This window comes from Bufo gargarizans, chromosome 1, assembly GCF_014858855.1.
Source record: "Bufo gargarizans isolate SCDJY-AF-19 chromosome 1, ASM1485885v1, whole genome shotgun sequence".
NCBI classification, from domain to species: domain Eukaryota; kingdom Metazoa; phylum Chordata; class Amphibia; order Anura; family Bufonidae; genus Bufo; species Bufo gargarizans.
The window spans coordinates 58,290,481-58,314,098 of record NC_058080.1 but is presented as its reverse complement, the minus strand read 5'-3'; the positions used below and the strand labels follow the sequence as shown (position 1 = coordinate 58,314,098).

Below are 23,618 nucleotides of genomic sequence, written 5' to 3'. Positions count from 1 at the left end.
GATTCTCTGCTGACATGAAGCCAGATTCTCTGTTACGGGACCTCTCTCCTCTGCCTGTGTGTGTGCTGGGCCTAAATATATGCCAATGGACTGTTGCAGTGGTGGCTGACGTGAAGCCTCATTCTCTGCTATGACATGCAGACTAATTCTCTGCTGACATGAAGACAGATTCTCTGTTACGGGACCTCCCTCCTCTGCCTGGGTGCTGGGCCTAAATATATGCCAATGGACTGTTGCAGTGGTGGCTGACGTGAAGCCTCATTCTCTGCTATGACATGCAGACTAATTCTCTGCTGACATGAAGACAGATTCTCTGTTACGGGACCTCTCTCCTCTGCCTGGGTGCCGGGGCCTAAATATCTGAGAATGGACTGTTCCAGTGGTGGGTGACGGGAAGCCAGATTCTCTGCTATGGAACCTCTCTCCAATTGATTTTGGTTAATTTTTATTTATTTAATTTTTATTTTAATTCATTTCCCTATCCACATTTGTTTGCAGGGGATTTACCTACATGTTGCTGCCTTTTGCAGCCCTCTAGCTCTTTCCTGGGCTGTTTTACAGCCTTTTTAGTGCCGAAAAGTTCGGGTCCCCATTGACTTCAATGGGGTTCGGGTTCGGGACGAAGTTCGGATCGGGTTCGGATCCCGAACCCGAACATTTCCGGGATGTTCGGCCGAACTTCTCGAACCCGAACATCCAGGTGTTCGCTCAACTCTACTCTCAGACTATCGAAACAATAAAACGAGATTTTTTTTGGTTCAAAAATAAAATCATTGTGTAAAACTTACATAAATAATAAAAAGTATACATATTAGGTATCGACACGTCCGTATCGACCGGCTCTATAAAAATATCACATGACCTAACCCCTCAGATGAACACCATAAAAAAAAACTGTGCTAAATAAACAATCTTTTGTCACCTTACATCGCAAAAAGTGTAATAGCAAGCGATCAAAAAGTCACACGCACCCCAAAATAGTGCCAATAAAACCGTCATCTCATCCCGCAAAAATCATACCCTACCCAAGGTAATCGCCCAAAAACTGAAAAAATTATGGCTTTTAGACTATGGAAATACTAAAACATGATTTTTTGTTTTTTAAAAAAGAAATCATTGTGTAAAACTTACATAAATAAATAAAAAAGTATACATATTAGGTATCGCCACATCCGTGACAACCTGGTCTATAAAAATATTACATGATCTAACCTGTCAGATGAATGTTGTAAATAGCAAAAAATATAAACGGTGCCAAAACAGCTATTTCTTGTTACCTTGCCTCACAAAAAGTGTAATATAGAGCAACCAAAAATCATATGTACCCTAAACTAGTACCAACAATACTGCCACCCTATCCTGTAGTGTCTAAAATGGGGTCACTTTTTTAGAGTTTCTACTCTAGGGGGGCATCAGGGAGGCTTCAAATGGGACATGGTGTCAAAAAAAACAGTCCAGCAAAATCTGCCTTCCAAAAACCATATGCCATTCCTTTCCTTCTGCGCCCTGCCGTGTGCCCGTACAGCAATTTACGACCACATATGGGGTGTTTCTGTAAACTAAATATAGAGTTTTGTTTGGCTGTTAACCCTTGCTTTGTTACTGGGAAAAATGGATTGAAATGGAAAATTTGCCAAAAATTTTAAATTCTGAATTTGCCAATAACTCTTGTGGAACACCTAAAGGGTTAACGACGTTTGTAAAATCTGTTTTGAATATCTTGAGGGGTGTAGTTTCTTATGTGGGGTCACTTTTATGGAGTTTTTACTCTAGGGGTGCATCAGGGGGGCTTCAAATGGGACATGGTTTAAAAAAACCAGTCCAGCAAAACCTGCCTTCTAAAAACCGTATGGCATTCCTTTTCTTCTGCGCCCTGCAGTGTGCCCGTACAGCGGTTTACGACCACATATGGGGTATTTCTGTAAACTACAGAATCGGGCCATAAATATGAAGTACAATATGTGACGAAAAAACTGTCTCAGAAGGGCCTGGATAAGTCAAAGTGTTGTAAAGTTATCAGCACTTAAAGTGACACTAGTCAGATTAGCAAAAAATGGCCAAGTCCTTAAGGTGAAATAGGGCTGAGTCCTTAAGGGGTTAAGAAAGTATAAATATATGGATATACCTACAAAATAATTTTATACGGTATTAATGTTTTCTCCATGCCATAGCTTTTTCATGTTACATCCCTCAAAAGTCGGTTGGTTCTTCTGCTTTTGAGGGATGTAGCTTTTAATTTTACATGTTTCTACTAGGATATATTCTGTATTGTGTTACCTTATGTATAAAGGGGGTAGTATACATGATATTTGTTCTGGAACACTATTATAATATTTATATTTTTTACAGATACAGAAAATAAAGTCAACATTTGTTGATGGGCTCTTAACGTACGTTACTAAGGTAGTTCTGATGGTGATGGTTATGAATGTGTCTAATAAATTCTGCTTTCACAATTTTTCATTCAAAATCTAAAATAAATGTGTTTATTTTTTATTTTATTTTTGTATTATGTAGTGCACACATTTAAAGGATATTTGCCAGGAGTAATTTTATGACAGTCAGACATTGAGTTAAAGGCTATGTACACCTTTGGGGGCATTTGAGGTAAAAATCAATTTTTCAATTGGGCTTTATTAAAAATATGGAGTCATTTTCTCTGTACAGAGCTGAGATGCTGTAATAGAGGGATCAGATTTTCCTCTCTGCTCATTATAGCTCATTTCTTATCTTACTGATAATAATGTGGCTTAAATAAGTGTTTATGACCTCTTAGTAACTTAGAGATAAGGGTTGTTAGATGACCGTCAAAAAGTGAAAGTAGCATTCACACAGCTAAAAAAACAGTAACAGAATGGCTCAACATTTTTAATAAAGACCTATTGAAAAAATTATTTTTAGCCCAAAATGAGCAAAAAGCAATCATTTAAAAAATTGCCCCTAAAGGTGAACATAGCTTTTAAAGATTGATTGGGGTCCAATGGCTTGTTTTCAATGGCCTTTATTAAAATGAATGTGATATATTCCATAACTGCCAACTCTGGGACGCACCTACCAGCCATTTACAGTACTTTACAGTACTCCATATTCTGTGGATTTGCTTATACCTCATTTAGGAAAAATATCATTTGCATTGCATTTAAAAAAAAATATGTAGTCCTTTACACTTTCTGAATGTTAGTTTGTAGAATGATTGTAAATAGTGATGAGCAAAGCGAGTTTGGTTCGAAGTTTTTGGTTCAAAGTTTTCAACGAAGCGACTGCAGATGTAGCATCCGAAGCTCTCTTCGCTCATCAATGATTGTAAACTACACGGAGATTCACTCAAAAGAGGCCCCAAATATTCTGTAATAACTCTTGCTAGGATGAAGCAATCTGAAGGAAACAATGTGCTTATCAGTATATGGAGCTTCAAACAGGCCGGGATGCCCCCATGTCAGAGTGATGAGGTAGGCGCAGGGCAGCTGTCACCACGTTTAACCTCCATTTGCGACTTCTGGGTGCATACCACAGTACCTCGTCACTCAGTCACTTGGTGGTGTACAGTATTGAGCAGCATATCTTTATGGTGCGATGTTTACCTGAACATTTTTGAACAGTTCATGAATCAACTGAATGATCGTGAGTTAACGGAAGGCTACTTCCAGCAAGATGGAGCAATGCGTCACACTTTGGAAAGAAGCATTGCAAGAAGTTATTCCTTTTTTTGGTACCAGGGTAATTTCAAAGTGGCTTTGGCCACCATGGTCCCAGGGTCTCACACCACCAGACTTCTTCCTTTGGGGTATGCTCAAAAGAATAGTCTGTCTGAAAAAGCCTGGCGCTGCTGAAGATTCTTAGGAAAACATTTAGTCGGACAGTACATAATTAAAAGGTTATTCCATTGTACAGAGTAAAATTCTAATAGATAAAACATATTTAAAGAGGAAGTATCAGCTCTCATAACTGACTCAGGACACAGGAGCTGAGCTGGTGCCATAGCCGCCGGGTGCCTGCTATTTTACCGATCCATTCAATGACTTTTACCCCTCAGATGCTGTGGTTAATTGTGACCACAGCATCTTAGTGGTCATTTACTGGGAGCTCTGCGCTCCTGGTGACTGAACGGTTCCCCAGCACCAAGATTATGGGAGCCATTCAGATGCTATGGCAACTTGGGGTCTTTGAAGGCTTTGATGCCTGCCATAACAAATCTCATGTGGCAGGGCTTGATAGGAACACACTGATTCTCCCATAGACTGCAGTAATAAATGATTTTATGTTAAAGTCCTCTAGGGGGGACTAAAAATGTATGCAAAAAAATTATTTAAAAGTAAAAAATAAATCAAAATATATTAAAATTCAAATCACTCCCTTCCCCAATGTACAAATAAAAATAATTAATACTGCATGCACTATTAAAATATAAAAGTATTTATCCCATATGGTGAATGGTGTCACAATATGGCGATGCAAAGAAAACATTTATTTGTATTTTTGTTTTTATAAACAGCTAATCTGCCCAGCAGTGATAATTTCTCCCATTGCTGTACAATTTGCAGATTTGTTTTTCAGCAGCTTTGGAAAGCTCATTATCATGTGGCGGTATGCTGAAGATCAAACTACATAAATAGTATATACTCACGGCCTGCATTACATCTCTGCAGAGGTTGTTACCCAATTTCCCCACACTGCTGAATTCCAAATTTGCCTAGTAATGTAGTTATGAATCCTTTCATATAGCTAGACCAACTTGCCATTCAGAGTCCAGCTGAGTGACAAGACTGTAAAGAGGCATTGGTGATAACAGATTGCGTTTACCTGGTACCATATGATAGATCCATGTAATGTATCAAGACAACAATACGTGTATTTTATATAGCCAATATGCCCCCATCACCACCCCAAAGATTGCTAACCAACTTTCTGAAAAGACTTGTAATCGAGGACTCCAACACTGATAAATGTAAAAATTTGCCTAGGCACACAGTGAGAAATCCCTCTTGGCTATATAGAGAAACTTGACATTAAGGCATCTGGTAAAGCTTAGTAGCAGTTTCTGTAGTGTCAGTGGCCTGGTACAGTATAGTATCCCTTCACACATACAGGGGAGGTTTTGTAAGAAGCTGCTGAAGTTTTGCAGCTTCTAAACTCCTTCACAGTGTCCGGCAGTCTGTTGAAATGAATGCAGTGTTAAGCTGTGAGATTATGGATAAGCTCTGCCTGTATGATATTTATGTTTAAATTGTATTGGAGCTGTCATTTGGCATTCCGGGCACTAGAGGCCACTGTTTTGCAGCACAGTCAGCACACTCTGGGATCTGCATATGCAAAGCAGATGATGACTCATGCTTCTGTGTGAACCAGGAAGTGTTGATCTGACATGGTGGAAGGATTGTGCTGTGAGGGGCTGAATCCGATTCCATCCTGGCTTGCGGATGTCCGGCAGTGAATGGACACTCAAAGGAAGGAGAGTATCTGCTGTCCCCTGTCTGGATCCCGCTCTTTGAAATAGAGGTTGTCCCAGGAAGACCAGTTCCAGTGTATGGACAGAAAACCTTATCATCAAGCAAGGCCGCACAGTTGCTGAGAGCTTGGTGGCCATCCCGGGTAAGCGGCATCCTAGGGCCCAGAATGGACGCAGGTCAGTACACCTGATTACCAATTGTACTTTACTGTTTGGCGCCTAAAGTAACAGAGACTAGCCTAGGCCTTGTATTAGCTAGTTAGATAGGGTTATAGCTTTGTTAGGCCTTACCATACTGCAGCGCAGTAATTGACTTGCAGGCTCTGATGCGTCTGCCACCGGTTAGGTGTGTCCTCTATAGCGGCACAGTACGACTTGTAGGCTCTGCTGTGTACGCCAACGGGCTAGGCCTGTCCCTCGGACAGGGACGGTGACTGTGGGCCTGGCGTATTACTTATACTGTTTGTACTTGTGTTAATACTGTTTCCAAAGTAAAGTTTATATTCTTGCATATAAAGCTGGTGTCAGTGTCGCTTTCCTTGTATGTGACTTTGCTGTATCCTGGGGAGCCCATCCCGGTACACGGCTTACAACTTGGCGTAGTCGGTAGGATACAGCGACCGTTATGGATGGGAACGTGGCGGGAGACTGTCCCCCGGCGCCAGTTGCACCGGATCAGGACCCAGCTCAGGGGGCGCTGTTGCGCCATCTTCTTATATGTGAGAGAGTCCAAGGGTTGTGTGTCAAAGAACTACTGTGGCTGAGCCCCATCGCCCAACCTGTATGCCAACAGCCCCGTTACGTGGCACATTTAAGTGGGGTGGCGTCCGAGAGGTCGATATCGCTGAATGATTGGGAGAGAGTCCTGAATGGCTGGCCAGCAGAGCAGGTCCGTCTGAACTGGTATGTAAGATGGAGAAACAGCCACTGATTCTTGAATGCTGTTTCTGAGACTGTCATTCTGTTTTCTGCCACAAGAGGCTGCTGTTTCCACACACAGCAAAGTTACTGCCGGATCTAGATATGCAAAACAGATGATGACTCATGCTGTGTGCCAGACTGAGCAGGAAATGGTGACATGAGGAGACATGCTTGTGCTGAGTCTGAATACAGGATCCAGTGCCATCCTCAGGTCTGTGGGACTTGGAGTGGTCAAAGTGACTGTCAGAAGTGACTGATGCCTGTCAGCAATGCAGATGTTGCCATGGGGGAAAGAATTGGTTCCCGGAAGGTCAGTTGGACCGTGGAATGTGGTTACAGACCCTGTGAAGCCTCATGGTGGATGGAAGGACCTGCAAGTTGGTGTAAGTCCCCATCGGATAAGGACCAGGCCAGGGTCAGCGATCTAGAAGGCTTCCCAGAGAGAGAGAGAGAGAGAGAGGACTGGGTCCCGGAAGACTGGAAGAGCCGTGGAACGGTTGGAGTTACTAGGAGAGGTGGAGTTGCTCAGCTTGGAGAAGAAGTCTGCCATTTTGTGAGCTGCATGAGAGAACCATGTGGATCCGGATTCTGTTCGCAGGAATGAGTATCGGCGTCAGGAAGCTGATCTGAACAGAGGGTCAGAGTACAGGTTCTGCAGGGTCACATGTTGTGGCAGGGACTTGCTGTCTGTCTGGAGCAACCAGTAAACATAGGACATACCCAGGTCAGTGACTTAGCAGCACGGTTATTGACTTGCAGGCTCTGCCGTGTGCGCCAGCGGTCAGGTCCGTTACCCTGCGGCACAGTATCAACTTGCAGGCTCTGCTGTGTACGCCGCTTTGGGTACGGTTGTTCATTTGGGCTGGTACCGTGACTCTGAGCCTGGGGTATAGGGTATTCTGGACACTCCACTGTTGCTACACTACAAGGCCACTCCAGCGTCTAGGCTGAGAGTATTAAGGGGAAAGGTGAAACAGTGTCGTTTGGAGGGTCAAGAGAAAGGAATGTGACATGTTGTTTTCATTGTATTTGATATACACTCACCTAAAGAATTATTAGGAACACCATACTAATACGGTGTTGGACCCCCTTTTGCCTTCAGAACTGCCTTAATTCTACGTGGCATTGATTCAACAAGGTGCTGATAGCATTCTTTAGAAATGTTGGCCCATATTGATAGGATAGCATCTTGCAGTTGATGGAGATTTGAGGGATGCACATCCAGGGCACGAAGCTCCCGTTCCACCACATCCCAAAGATGCTCTATTGGGTTGAAATCTGGTGACTGTGGGGGCCATTTTAGTACAGTGAACTCATTGTCATGTTCAAGAAACCAATTTGAAATGATTTGAGCTTTGTGACATGGTGCATTATCCTGCTGGAAGTAACCATCAGAGGATGGGTACATGGTGGTCATGAAGGGATGGAAATGGTCAGAAACAATGCTCAGGTAGCCTGTGGCATTTAAACGATGGCCAATTGGCACTAAGGGGCCTAAAGTGTGCCCAGAAAACATCCCCCACACCATTACACCACCACCACCAGCCTGCACAGTGGTAACAAGGCATGATGGATACATGTTCTCATTCTATTTACGCCAAATTCGGACTCTACCATTTGAATGTCTCAACAGAAATCGAGACTCATCAGACCAGGCAACATTTTTCCAGTCTTCAACAGTCCAATTTTGGTGAGCTCGTGCAAATTGTATCCTCTTTTTCCTATTTGTAGTGGGGTCTTCTGCTGTTGTAGCCCATCCGCCTCAAGGTTGTGCGTGTTGTGGCTTCACAAATGCTTTGCTGCATACCTCAGTTGTAACAAGTGGTTATTTCAGTCAACGTTGCTCTTCTATCAACTTGAATTAGTCGGCCCATTCTCCTCTGACCTCTAGCATCAACAGGACTGCCGCATACTGGAGGTTTTTCCCTTTTCACACCATTCTTTGTAAACCCTAGAAATGGTTGTGTGTGAAAATCCCAGTAACTGAGCAGATTGTGAAATACTAAGACCGGCCCGTCTGGCACCAACAACCATGCCACGCTCAAAATTGCTTAAATCACCTTTCTTTCCCATTCTGACATTCAGTTTGGAGTTCAGGAGATTGTCTTGACCAGGACAACAACCCTACATGCATTGAAGCAACTGCCATGTGATTGGTTGACTAGATAATCGCATTAATGAGAAATAGAACAGGTGTTCCTAATAATTATTTAGGTGAGTGTATATGTGATATATATATATATACTCTCTGTAACTAGTGTTATTGTTATTTCTGTTAACACTACTGTTCAGTAAAGTTACTGTTTTTGCATCAGGAGCTGGTGTCCATGTCGCTTTCCTTATTCCATGACTTCGCTGTATCCTGGGGGCCCTCCCCGGTTCGCGGTCTTACAAAGCCCCGACCATTGCCCAAACTTCCTGTCTGCCCGTGAGCTCAAGCTATTGCTCACATCTGGTCTCCAGCCAACATTTTTTTTACCACATAATGAATCCTATAAAAACAAAACGCAATAAAACAATGGCAGAATTGCATTTTTTTCCAATACGACCCCATTTAGAATTTTTTTCCAGCTTCCCACTACATTGTCTGCAATATTAATTGGTGTGATTAGAAAATACAAGTTGTCCTGCAAAAAAAGCCCTGATACGGCTTAGGTGAATGGAAAAATATGAAAAGTTATGGCTCCTGGAAAGTAGGGAGTAAAAAATGGAAATTAGAAGGGGTTAATTTATCCCTACATTTACACAAGGAATAACAGAGGGACAGCACAAGGCAGAGCTATAAGAAGCAGTGCAACAAAACTGTTATTTTACTGGCAATGCAAGTATTTACTACATCGTACATGTCAGGTGGGGTGATAGCTAGTCTTTATATGTGGATTTATCTGCTGTAAGTTTATGTTATGGTCTTATATTGTAGGGCTGTGTGTCTCCCACCTGGAATCAGACGGGCACTGTGAGTGGCAGGCTTTCGGCAAAACATCCTGTAAGTGTGTGATGCGCTCATTTATAAGACACCATAGCAGGATAGGTGATCAGTTTAAGATTGGTGGAGGCCCAACACTCGGCACTCCCGTCGATCAGATATTTGATGGGACTGCAGCGCTCGTGCGAGAGCTGCGTCCTCTTCAATGATTACCTGAATGCCATTTACAGTGGATATAAAAAGTCTACACACCCCTGTTAAAATGTCAGGTTTCTGTGATGTAAAAAAATGAGACAAAGATAAATCATTTCAGAACTTTTTCCACCTTTAATGTGACCTATAAACTGTACAACTCAATTGAAAAACAAAGTGAAATCTTTTAGGTAGAGGGAAGAAAAAATATAAAAATAAAATAATGTGGTTGCATAAGTGTGCACACCCTTAAACTAATACTTTTTTGAAGCACCTTTTGATTTTATTACAGCACTCAGTCTTTTTAGGTATGAGTCTATCAGCATGGTGCATTTTGACTTGGCAAGACTTGCCCACTCTTCTTTGCAAAAACACTCCAAATCTGTCAGATTGCGAGGGCATCTCCTGTGCACAGCCCTCTTCAGATCACCCCACAGATTGTCAATCGGATTCAGGCCTGGGCTCTGGCTGGGCCATTCCAAAACTTTAATCTTCTTCTGGTGAAGCCATTCCTTTGTTGATTTGGATGTATGCTTTGGGTCGTTGTCATGCTGAAAGATGAAGTTCCTCTTCATGTTCAGCTTTCTAGCAGAAGCCTGAAGGTTTTGGGCCAATATTGACTGGTATTTGGAACTGTTCATAATTCCCTCTAGCTTAACTAAGGCCCCAGTTCCAGCTGAAGAAAAACAGCCCCTTGGCATGATGCTGCCACCACCATGCTTCACTGTGGGGATGGTGTTCTTTTGGTGATGTGCAGTGTTGTTTTTGTGCCAAACATATCTTTTGGAATTATGGCCAAAAAGTTCAACCTTGGTTTCATCAGACCATAACACTTTTTCCAACATGCTTTTGGGAGACTTCAGATGTGTTTTTGCAAAATGTAGCCTGCCTTGGATGTTTATCTTCGTAAGAAAAGGCTTTCCACTCTACCCCATAGCCCAGACATATGAAGAATACAGGAGATTGTTGTCACATGTACCACACAGCCAGTACTTGCCAGATATTCCTGCAGCTCCTTTAATGTTGCTGTAGGCCTCTTGGTAGCCTCCCAGACCAGTTTTCTTCTTGTCTTTTCATCAATTATGGAGGGATGTCCAGTTCTTGGTAATGTCACTGTTGTGCCATATTTTCTCCACTTGATGATGTCTTCTCTGTGTTCCATGGTATATCTAATGCCTTGGAAATTCTTTTGTACCCTTCTCCTGACTGATACCTTTTAACAATGAGATCCCTCTGATGCTTTGGAAGCTCTCTGTGGACCATGGCTTTTGCTGTGGGATGCGACTAAGAAAATTTCAGGAAAGACCAACTAGAGCAGCAGAACTTTATTTGGGGTTAATCAGAGGCACTATAAATGATGGCAGGTGTATGCTGACTGCTATTTAACATGATTTTGAATATGATTGCTTAATTCTGAACACAGCTTAATTCTGAACACAGCTACATCCCCAGTTATAAGAGTGTGCACACTTATGCAACCACATTATTATTATTTTTATTTATTTTCTTCCCTCCACCTAAAAGATTTCAGTTTGTTTTTCAATTGAGTGGTGCAGTTTATAGGTCACATTAAAGGTGGAAAAAGTTCTGAAATAATTTATCTTTGTCTCATTTTTTTACATCACAGAAACCTAACATTTTAACAGGGGTGTGTAGACTTTATATATCCACTGTACATTGTACTGGTGGTGCAGGGTAATGTCAGCTTCCTCTTCTGGTCACTTGAATAGGATAAACAGCTGTAATTACACTGTACCGCCACTGCAATGTAGACGGTGTGCAGGTTTACATTGAAGAGGACGCATCCTTCGCAATAGCGGCGCAGTCCTTTCAAACAGCTGATCGGCGTCGGTGCTTGAAGTCGGATGAGGATAGATCATCAGTTTCATGAAACCGGAAAACACCTTTAAGTGTAAAGGGCAGGGTGGGCATTCAGAGAAGACGATCTGTGTCCATGTTCTTTATAATAAAAAATAAAATAAAAAATTATCCTCAGTGCTATCAGCGTTTGTGCCTCCAAAATCCTTAGGCCTGAATCACACACAGGCTGAGATCTACCTGATGTGTCATCCTGGAATCTAAAAAATGGCGCAATATTGCAAATAGGGCTTCTCCAAATTTATCAACTTGCTCAAGGTGGCAGGCTTAGTGAGAGAGATATAATTTAGAAGGGTACATGGACGAATATGCAGCATTCCGCACCAAAACTTTTTCTCAAAGTAAGCCAACCAATAGTTGGTGTAGAGTCGGAGAAAAGTGTCTGTTCCTGCAGTAGATTTATCATCCAGCCTGAGTCTCTGAGATGAATCTGGTGCAGGTCTAGACAGCCTGGCTAAGCTTACACCATTTATAGGATTAGTAAATCTGCTGCACGTTTTTTCCAGTCTTTTTTATACCATAGACTTTTATTACAGCAACAAGATATAACCATGGAACAAGAAAGGCATTCAGTATACCATATATCAGTTATACAGCAGCAACTCTCTCCTTTGTAGGATTAGGATATAAGATTATCCTATTCAACCGTATCCACAGGATAAACCCCCACTGGGGATAATTTATGTGTCATTTACCGTCTATCTTTCTCTTGTAGAACATCCAAGGCGTTTCCAAGTTTTCAGTTCAGCTTGAGACGCAACAACCTATAGAAGGTGAAAGTAAAAAAAGTGCATATACTGTATAATATATGATAATACTGACAAGTACCATTATTTGGGATTGGCATGCAGCTGAAAATGGTGCACGAACAAGCAACATATTTATAAAACTTCTAGCCGCCATTTTTTCCAGTTTGAGGATATGGCTTAATTTCTACCAAATTCATAAACCTAAATCTACGTCAGTTCCCTTGCTGGCATAGATTTAAGTCATTTACTATGCCAAAAACAGGCATAGAAAATGATAAATCAGATGGGCCTGCCAACCTTCCCCCTTCCCTGCCCATGCCACACACCCTTTTTTTCGCCACCTTAGAAAAGTGGGGTGAGCAGAAAAAAGTTGCAGATTTGGCCGCAAATCCCCTTTGCGACCAAATCTGAGCCAAAAGTTTGCCATAAAGTGGCGTACTTCCCATAATAAATGACCCCCATATTTTTTTAAAATTTATGGTGATGTTATTTTTAATTTTCCATGTCACTATCTATGTATTTAAAAAAGAAAAAGAAAACCATAAAATCCTGCAGTGTACGCACTGGCCACTAAGCCTAATAATAGGCGCCACTTGGTCTATACAGATCACTTTACTGCAGTTGTCTGCTTATTAGAGGTAGGACTACAATGACAGATATCATCTATACATAGATAACACAGGATGCACTATTCACAATAGGTAATTTTACAGCTTATCTGCTCCCTCCTGACCTCTGCACAGGTCATAGAGCATGCCTAGAAAATTATCCCATGTAAGTCAATAGGGTCCCCTCCTGACCATTGTGTCTATGGCCCATGGGACTGCCGTAAAGCATATCTCTAAATGCTGATAAGAACAACTCAGGTAAATATGGCCGTCCCCCATAATCATGTTCAGGACATAGAATAAAACAATCTGCAATTCAAAAATAAAAACAGACTCGAAGAAAAAGATATGTGTCGCTATCTGGTTTTAACTGGCAGAAAAAAAATTCTGTGATACATTCCCTTGAAACTGATAGCCCCGATAGTAATGCCGTATTGCATGCAGACATTTAAATGAACAGTGGCTTTCCGCTATGGCTGATAGAAGTGAGGGACTGTCCACTTCAGTGTGTTCTACAGTCTACCAGGAGTTATGGAAAGAGAGATATTCAGGTGGGACTGATCTTAATCTTGAGAAAAATCTGGTGAATAGGAAAATATCATACTGCTTGCTCATCAGCTGTGTATTTGGGTCAGTAATATAACTTTCTATGAATATACTAGTCATATTTGATTTAAAATTCCTATTATTTCTATATGACAGGGAAAAACAAGGAAACCATAACCATTAACCCGAGGTCCATGTTCGTATCAACGAAGGGCCATTCATTCCTTGCAGCAGGTAAGCTATATACTGTGTATCTGTGCTATACCTTTAAATTTTTGTTTACAGTTAAGAGCAGTGAGACTATGGAACTCTCTGCCTGAGGAGGGGGTGATGTTGAGTACAATAAAGGAATTCAAGAGGGGCCTGGATGTATTTCTGGAGTGTAATAAAATTATAGACTATAGCTACTAGAGAGGGGTCATTGATCCAGGGAGTTATTCTGATTGCCTGATTGGAGTCGGGAAGGAATTTTTTCCCCTTAAGTGGGAAAAATTGGCTTCTACCTCACAGGGTTGTTTTGCCTTCCTCTGGATCAACTTGCAGGATAACAGGTCGAAGTGGATGGACAAATGTGTCTTTTTTCGGCCTTACACAGTTGCAAGAAAAAGTATGTGAACCCTTTGGAATGATATGGATTTCTGCACAAATGAGTCATAAAATCTGATCTGAACTTCATCTAAGTCCCAACAATAGACAATCACAGTCTGCTTAAACTAATAACACACAAAGAATTAAATGTTAGCATGTTTTTATTGAACACACCATGTAAACATTCACAGTGCAGGTGGAAAAAGTATGTGAACCCTTGGATTTAATAACTGGTTGAACCTCCTTTGGCAGCAATAACTTCAACCAAACGTTTCCTGTAGTTGCAGATCAGACGTGCACAACGGTCAGGAGTAATTCTTGACCATTCCTCTTTACAGAACTGTTTCAGTTCAGCAATATTCTTGGGATGTCTGGTGTGAATCGCTTTCTTGAGGTCATGCCACAGCATCTCAATCGGGTTGAGGTCAGGACTCTGACTGGGCCACTCCAGAAGGCGTATTTTCTTCTGTTTAAGCCATTCTGTTGTTGATTTACTTCTATGCTTTGGGTCGTTGTCCTGTTGCAACACCCATCTTCTCTTGAGCTTCAGCTGGTGGACAGATGGCCTTAAGTTCTCCTGCAAAATGTCTTGATAAACTTGGGAATTCATTTTTCCTTTGATGATAGCAATCCGTCCAGGCCCTGACGCAGCAAAGCAGCCCCAAACCATGATGCCCCCACCACCATACTTCACAGTTGGGATGAGGTTTTTATGTTGGTGTGCTGTGCCTCTTTTTCTCCACACATAGTGTTGTGTGTTTCTTCCAAACAACTCAACTTTGGTTTCATCTGTCCACAGAATATTTTGCCAGTACTGCTGTGGAACATCCAGGTGCTCTTGTGCAAACTGTAAATGTGCAGCAATGTTTTGTTTGGACAGCAGTGGCTTCCTCCGTGGTATCCTCCCATGAAATCCATTCTTGTTTAGTGTTTTACGTATCGTAGATTCGCTAACAGGGATGTTAGCATATGCCAGAGACTTTTGTAAGTCTTTAGCTGACACTCTAGGATTCTTCTTCACCTCATTGAGCAGTCTGCGCTGTGCTCTTGCAGTCATCTTTACAGGACGGCCATTCCTAGGGAGAGTAGCAGCAGTGCTGAACTTTCTCCATTTATAGACAATTTGTCTTACCGTGGACTGAAGAACGGCAAGGCTTTTGGAGATACTTTTATTACCCTTTCCAGCTTTATGCAAGTCAACAGTTCTTAATCGTAGGTCTTCTGAGAGCTCTTTTGTGGGAGGCATCATTCACATCAGGCAATGCTTCTTGTGAAAAGCAAACCCAGAACTGGTGTGTGTTTTATAGGGCAGGGCAGCTGTAACCAACACCTCCAATCTCGTCTCATTGATTGGACTCCAGTTGGCTGACACCTCACTCTAATTAGCTCTTGGAGATGTTATTAGTCTAGGGGTTCACATACTTTTCCACCTCCACTGTGAATGTTTACATGGTGTGTTCAATAAAAACATGGTAACATTTAATTCTTTATGTGTTATTAGTTTAAGCAGACTGTGATTGTCTATTGTTGCGACTTAGATGAAGATCAGATCACATTTTATGACCAATTTGTGCAGAAATCCATATCATTCCAAAGGGTTCACATACTTTTTGTTGCAACTGTGTACTGTTACTTTGTTACAATGTTACTATGGAATGACGCTAATTTGTTTTTGCCAATTAAAACCACATTCTTTTTTTTTATTTGTTTTTATTTTATGATTCCATTTTTTAAGTACATGATCCGAAGACAACTATCTTGCATGAACCACAGCATTTAGAGATATGCTTTACGGAAGCCACATGGGCCATATACACAATAGACTAGAGATGACTCATTGACTTTTATTGGAGATTTTTATAGGCATGCTCTGTGACCTGTGCAGAGGTCATTGTGCAGGGAGGGGAGGAGGTGAGCTGTGTGCACCACCTGTTGTGAATGGTGGATTATGTGTCATCTGTACTAATAAGTGTGGTGTGTCGTTGTAATCCTGCTTGTGATGACAATGAGATGGATGCAAATATTTTTTGGGCTATAACTTTTTATTTGCTGGGCTAGAGATGTGATTTATTAGCATTTTTGTTGTCAGTGGTACCATTTTCTTATTATATTTATACACAAAATTTTAGAACATTTAAGCTTTTACTGTAATTTGAAAAAAATAGTAAAAATATGCTTTACATTTTAGTTTCTTTTTTTTATTGTCATTGTCTGCCGTAAATATTGCTATATTATATGCCCAATTTTGGGTTATCAGGTCTTTGCTATTGGTACAGCAGCAATTAGAGCAGGGAACTTTTTTGAAATGAGTTATTTTTTTGTTTATTTTTTTTCTTTTATACTCTGTTCCTCAAAGATCAGTAAAGACCATATATTATTATACTTTCTTTCGTTACTCTATACTTTTCCGTTGTTACTTGGACTGCCCAGTTGCAGGGTCAATTAATATCACTGTTAATGTACAGCCACACGGTCAGCTTTCCAGATGCAGCTTTTGAAGCCAAATCGGGAGTCAATTATAAAAACAGGATCTGAATTTGGCTTCCAAAACTGCAAAAAAAAAAACAACTTCTCCCTTTGGGCTGTGTTGGTTCTAGCCAGCAGCATCCTCTTGAATTTGGCATTCCAGCGATCACATAACTACCGGGACCATTGAGCGCTGTGCGTGTGAAAAACAGAGAAGACAAAAGAGGTAAAATCCGCTTCCGTCTTCCCTCCAGGGTCCACGGCATTGCAGATAACAATTGAACAGTTTGAGATTCTGTATGTATGAGATTCTATGTTTTATAGGGCATCCTGCCTACACGACACTGAGAACTGCAGCTATAAGTCAGCATAAAGGATGTTACATTCTTGTGTTCATCTGCATGAGATGCTGGTGACCACAAGAGGGCGACCTCTGCTTGTACCAGCGAATGCGCCATGCTGCGTGTATTAATCGTGCTGTGACTTATTCTTCTCAAGTACTGGATGCAGTAGTGACACTTATGTAAATGTTTGCTCCAATTTTGTTCGATTCAGATTCATTGCAGTCACCTTAATTGTAGGATTCCTTGCACAGTTTCTGAAGGACACAGTTAGTATCTGCTAATTGAAGGTAGAAAACCAGTAACAGTGTATTCACTGATCAGCGTTTTTGTTTTAAAAAGGCTCCCTATGGAATAAAATAATTAAATGTCATACTCAGCCTACCAGTTCGCTACTACTTTATAGCCACCTGCCAGACTCTACATCTTGGCCCCACTTGACACCCAGAAATGATCCATGCAGCAGTTGCCATAATATTGTGTAAGTCCCCTTCCTACTGCTAAAACAGCTCTAATAAATTGAGGCATGGACTCCACAATTTCTCTGAAGGTGTCGTGTGATATCTGGCACCAAGACGTTAGCAGCAGATTCTTTATGTCCTGTAAGTTGTGAGGTGTGGCCCCAATTGTTTTTCCAGCGCATCCCACAGATAGATCATATTGAGATCTGGGGAATTTGGAAACAAGTCACCGCCTTGAGTCATGTTCCTCAAATCATCCTCAAACAATTTTTGCAGTGTGGCCCGGGAGTATTATCCTGGTGAAAGACTGCTATGAAGGGGGTTATTAGCCATCCACATGATGTGAAGGAAAACGTGAATCATATGACTAGGTTATCTTCATCCATTGCTTCAGGGTTCAGTTCTGATGAATCACGTGTCCATTCTGGAGGTGGACAGAGCATTCAGACCTGTCTGTAGGTCTATGCAGCCACATACACAGGAAGCTGCTATTCTCTGTGTGATCTGACACCTTGTAGCCAGCATTACATTTTTCAACAACCAGATGGGTTTTCCTTTCTCGGACCACTTTTGGTAGGTCCTAACCACTGGATATTGGTAGCACACCACAAGACCATGGAGATGCCCTCATCCAGTTGACTAGTCATCACACTTGGGCCTTCTCCAGAGTCGCACGGATCCTTGCTCTTGCCTATTTTTCCTGCTTCCAATATATCAACTTCAAGATTTGACTGTTCAATTGCTGCCTAAAATATCCTACCACGTGGCAGGTGCCGTTGTTACAAAGTAATCAATGCAACATAATCAACCATTGCATTTACTCATTTACAACCACCAGAGGTTCAGGTCTGATTATGTGTAATGATTCTGCACATTCATGTGATTATTTGATGCTTAGAAAAGTTTTTTCTTTTCAGACTTCTCCCAGATAGAGCTGCGTTTACTCGCTCACTTCTCTGCTGATCCAGAGCTTTTGAAATTATTTCATGAAACAGAAAGAACTGATGTATTCACCAACCTTGCTTCCCAGTGGTGGGTATTACATTTACTGTACAACCTCATACACCATACGGACCAGATTTATTAAAATCCCCACTTTACTGAACTGTAAATCACTTCAGTGTAAACATCCCATTCAGAAGTACCCCATAATGCACCAAATTTGTATGATATTTGTGTCTTTGCACAGCATAATGGTTTCCTTTGTGTCAAAATTTGGGTGCGTGGTGCCACATCCTAAGCCAAGCCACTTGTCGAGCAAGGCTCAAAAAGTGTCTAAGACATCTTAAATGGTATTCCCATCTGAGAATGCGCACCCCTGAGATCATCCTTCCTGGATGTGACAGACAGAGGTGGTTGGGTCTATGGAAACCGAGCAGTTTGTGTTACGCAGTTTCTGTAACTTCTAAGATACGGAAACAGCATAGCTTGCTGCACTATGCTATTCCCATAATTCCCATTAATTGGTATACGAGCTGCGTAAAAAGCATAGCACTGGCCACTTGGCTGTTTCCACAGCTTTATCCACCTCTGGCGCCACATTCAAGTGGGATGTTATTGAGGGAAAGTTCTGCTCTAGGGATAGGTTCGGGTTCCAGAGGTAGGCCCCACATGTATCAGACATTTATGTCATATCTAGCGGATAAGGGTAAATTAAATGGCACTATGCAGGCCACGTCTACCCGCTTCAGCCAATGTGGCTGCCTCCAGCATGAACAGACAATTGGACCTTGCCAGGGGCGGACTGGAAACTTAAAGTGGTCCTGGAAAAAATACTAAAATTGGCCCCGTTTTTAGTCAGGTCTAAACTGATGGAAGGCATGGCCAGCAATACTGTATTGTGGCACATTATACCACCCCAACAGAGGCAAATACCACAGTCCATCACAAAATACTGCCAGCAGAACAAAATACATCCCCAAAAACTTCCACTGGCCGGCCGTAAGGAGGACCCAAGCGTCTCCCTGGGCATTGGGTCACCGGGAAATTTCCCTATAAGGTCTATGGCCAATCCGCCCCTGGGCTTTGCCCTTAATGTCTAAAATTGGATTACCCCTTTAATTGTGCTTATACCCTTTAAGCTACATACAAAATTGATACTAATTAATTCCACATCATCATATTTATACAATGAAACCTCTCCAGAAGACCATGTTTTTTGAGTAGACCACCCCCATATCCACCATCATATTTCCAGGGACAGATGTTCAGTTGCACTGTATAGATGGATGGACGGTTATACAGATATGCACATGCTAGACATCTTTTTTGAGAAGACTATCCCCCTAGAAGAGGTTCCCCTATAAATGGCTGTTATATCCTGTCACTGAGCGTGAACCTAGCAATAGTACTGCAGAGCTGCCGCAACCTGGTCCGAGGTCTGGAGAAAGCACTTACAATCTAAACCAATTATCATTTTGTATGGCTGTGGAGCATTTGTGACATTTTAGTTGCTAAGGGACTAATAACCCAAAGCTCGCTGTCAGCAGGAGAAATAAATGCAAGAGCGCTTGTGATGGCTTTGCTATGGAGTTGCTTTGCTGATTATATTTTTTTCCTATATATATTTTTATATGTGTGCGTAGATAGTTATGTGTTTTTCTCCTGTGCCTTACAAGTCTCTGTCCGTCTCTTTACTGAATATCACAGAATTGCTAAATTGCCAAGAAAATAGCAGCCGATCTGTACAGTCATTTTGCCGGCCACATGGTAATGTTTGTAAGCTGCAGTCCAATTCCAATGACTATCCTCTAGAAGCTAAAATATTTTTCAAGTCTGTAAAATCGATTTTTCTCTCTGAATGTGCAAATGAATAAAAGAATGGATTGAAAAATTCTCAAAAAATCTCCCTGCTTTTTGTAAGATAATACTAACAATACTAGTGCATAGATTGAAGTGGAGGAGGCACAATTTCCTAACTAGTCCTCTGGCATTTTTCATTTGGAATTATACAGGGTGGCCGATGAAAAAGTAGTATGACATGATGAATGAGCAAGTGGATATATATATTTTTTAATTACCCTCAAGTCACAAAAATGAAGGTGGTCCCCTTTCACGTCTATGCATCTTTGGGCACATCGGATTATGTTGGCTGATACTGCTGGCAGCTCTTCACCAATAATACTGCAGAAGAACAAATGTCCTGCTTTTTCCAACAAGATGGGACAACATGCTCGCATCTCACGGATCTCACTGGCACGGGTTAATGAACTGTTTACGGAGAAGCGAACTGTGAGCAAGAGGTTATTGCCACCACATTCCCCAGACTTGTCCACATGCGATTTTTATCTGTGGGGAAATTTAAAATGGAAAGTGTCCGCTAACAATCCACATCCCCTGGATGAACTCAAGGAGGACATCACAAACACTGCAGCATCACAAGAAGTATCAGCCAACAGAATCCGACGTGCCCAAAGATGCAGAGACGTGAACCGGGACCACTTTCAACATCTTTTGTGACTTGTGGGTAATTAAAAAAAACAATCCACTTGCTCGTTCATCATATCATACTATCGCTGGAGGTAGGCTACTTTTTCGAGGGCCACCCTGTACTAATTTATTGAGAATATTAAAGGGGTTATATCAAAACAGAAAAAAATTTGGATCGGCATTTTTCCCAGAAACAGCACCACCTTTGTCCATTGACCGTGTCTAGTATTACAGCCTTCACTTAAATGGGGCTGAGCTGCAATTCTAGACAATGTGACACTGTTTCTGCCTCTGAATCCGATGGCTTATACGGTATAAGAAATAAATGAGGAGCACTAAAATGGCAGGAGGTGGGACATCGTGAGATTCTTGTAATTTATGGGAGGAATTTCCTAAGTCTAAGGAATCAAAATGTATATGGATTTGTGTAGTGTCCCAATAGGTAAATGTGGGCACTACACAAGGGTCAATTGGGCCACGTTGTTCTCTAACTCCTGAGGAACAGTGGCATTGTATTTTACAGCCCATTTTAATGTATATTGCTATGTTTTATGTGTATTTTCCCTGTATTCTGGGTATCAGGACTATTAGGATGTAGTTCCTCCTCCTAGACAGTAGTGGGAGCTAGGGAACCCCTAGTATAAATAGTCAGGTCCTGTTCAGGGAAGGAAGTTGTGTAGTCAGACGTCAGTGTGGACTCTAGCTAGGAGCAGCTTCTGACATGCAGCTAGATAGCCCAGGCTTCTAGCTTGCCACCAGGAGAAGGGTGTGCCTCCTGAGAGAAAGACCAAGTTCCCCTAAAGGTACAGAGCAGAGCAAAAAGTGTTTCCAGCTGAACCAGATAGCTGAAGGGCAGAAGGATTTTATTTAAAGCAAGGAGATATATACCAGAGGAAGTTTCCCCTAACCAAGGATAAAGCCAGCAATAGGGCATACGGGCCTTGGGATAAAGACAGACAGGATTCTGAGGAAAAGTGCAGCCTGATCTGTAAGTGTTTAACCCTCTGAGTATCTTGCAAGAATAGTGTGCCTGCCAATTGATGTGAAGCCTGCTTGTGACATACCTTTTATTATGTGGAACCAACTAAAGAACTGTAAATAGTTGAACTGTTTCCAGTAAAAGGAAGTTTTGGTTCACCACAACATCGTGTTCCTCAATTATTCCTATCATAGATCGGTGTGCCACCGTTACCGGCACTGGCGTCACGAATCTTAAAGGGATCTTGCCACCGGCACATTAAACCTACAACATCCAGGGCACCTCATCTAGGCCTGGTCCCTATACACAGAGAGTGACCCAGAGGTCCCCTGTGCCAGCCTCTCCATCACTGCTGTACGTCTGCCCAGGGTATACAAAAGACTGTGAGTACTACAACCACCCTCGGTTAGTAACTACCCCTGTGACCTCACCATTCGCCTCACCCTGCAGGGCGGTGTACTGCATATTTTGGCGTCACGAACAGGATACGGATATTCCTGCGCCATTGTGGAATCTGAACTGTGTGCCGTTATTACCTATAAAGTGATAAATGCCCTATCCGTTTATTTGAAAATTGCTGGGCTAAAGAACTGTGAAAAACCGCGGTGTGAAAACTGTATATTGTGGACTGTTTGCTGCTATTAAAGACACCGCTTGCTGTCAGTGAATGGAACAGCCTTATGCTTAAAAATATGGCCGCCTAAGCTGACTGGATTATTTGCTGTGCCATAGCTGTATTGTATTGGCTGCCAAAAGTGCGGGAAAGACTGTATGTTAGCGCCACCGCCTTATCAGAAAATTTGCATGTCTGCTAAGATGGACTCCGCCTCCCCCATGTTGGAGTACCTGGAGGGCGGCCTCCCAGAGCAGTGGGAGGTCTTGTCAAAAATAATGTGTGCCTCTGTGTCTGTTTCTTTTTGTAAGCAATGAAAAGGAAAATAAAAATATTTAATATAAAAAAAAATAAAAAATAATGTGTGCCGCCCTGTCGCTCTCCAGAGAAGGATCGAGCATGCTGCAGAGTGAGGATCGCTCTGACTTGTTAGCTTCACCTGTTGTCCCGATTATGGAATCTACCATGATTAAAGAAGAAGCACCGCCGGCCTACACTTCGGAACCAGAGAGACCCACCAACCTGCCCCATACTTCGGCTCATGGAGGGACTTTGCTCGACCCAGTGCGCAATGGTCTGCGCTGATGGCTGAGGTTCGGGATGCGGCCATACAAAAGACTACACGCAAGAAGATATACTTTGAAGAACTGGCCAAAACCGTTTATGAGCGCCACGCAAATACTCAACCCCGCCTGGAAAGGAGGATGGGGGTAGTGGTCGCCTTTGACAAGAGCCAAGGATTCGGCTTCATAAAAGACTATTCCACCGGCAGACTTGTATGTAAACCGGAGGTCTGTCAAGCGCAGCTACCTGCCGTACCACCTACACAACCTCCGCGAGGGAGAAGAGGTGGAGTTCACCCCCGCTGAGGGCCTGAGAGGCCCATACGCCACAGCGGTAGCCTGTCCCAAGCCGGGACCTGAAGATTGGGAAGAGCCCGATGAGCCCAGTAGTCCGGAGCATGAACCGGAGCTCACCAATGGAACCGGAGCATAACACCTATCAAGAGCAGGGTTCCTTCACCGGCCCCAATGTCTTTTGGCAACCCACCGTGCTGGAGAAATGGGTGAGCCCTTATCCTTTCCCCGAGCTGCCTCGCCGGGAAAAGACTCAGAAGGAAATGGAGAATCTGGAGAAGTTCCATGCAGCACTTGATGCCCTAAGGAAAGGGGAAAGTTCGGATCCAGTGCCGGAACCTGCGGCGACTGTGCCAGAAAGTCCGGATCCCGTACCTGAGCCTGCTGCAACTGTGCCGGATACCTGCAGCGACGCAGCGCCCGAGAGACTGGAGGATCAAATAGCCAGGTTAGAGATTCACCTGCATAGCCTGCGCCGACTTGTTGCATCCAGAGCGGCACTTAACACTGGATAAAGAGGATCCCCCAAAGGACTCAGATGTCCCTGAGCCTGTAGTCAGGGTTCCTGTCTCTGCCAGCTGGGCGACCCCCAGAGTTGAGCCCGTCGCCACGGCACCT

At 42.5% G+C, this 23,618-nt stretch overlaps 1 protein-coding gene across 1 annotated transcript in view; it reads left to right on the top strand.

Moving 5' to 3' along the window:
- POLN (DNA polymerase nu) overlaps positions 1 to 23,618 on the top strand; it is a 131,254-nt gene that overhangs the window by 57,028 nt on the left and 50,608 nt on the right. Inside the window, exons 14-18 of the mRNA XM_044275623.1 lie at positions 2,350 to 2,403; positions 9,288 to 9,353; positions 12,079 to 12,136; positions 13,423 to 13,500; positions 18,040 to 18,154. Of these exons, the coding sequence (XP_044131558.1) occupies positions 2,350 to 2,403; positions 9,288 to 9,353; positions 12,079 to 12,136; positions 13,423 to 13,500; positions 18,040 to 18,154 (371 nt within the window). The remainder of the gene's footprint in view (positions 1 to 2,349; positions 2,404 to 9,287; positions 9,354 to 12,078; positions 12,137 to 13,422; positions 13,501 to 18,039; positions 18,155 to 23,618) is intronic.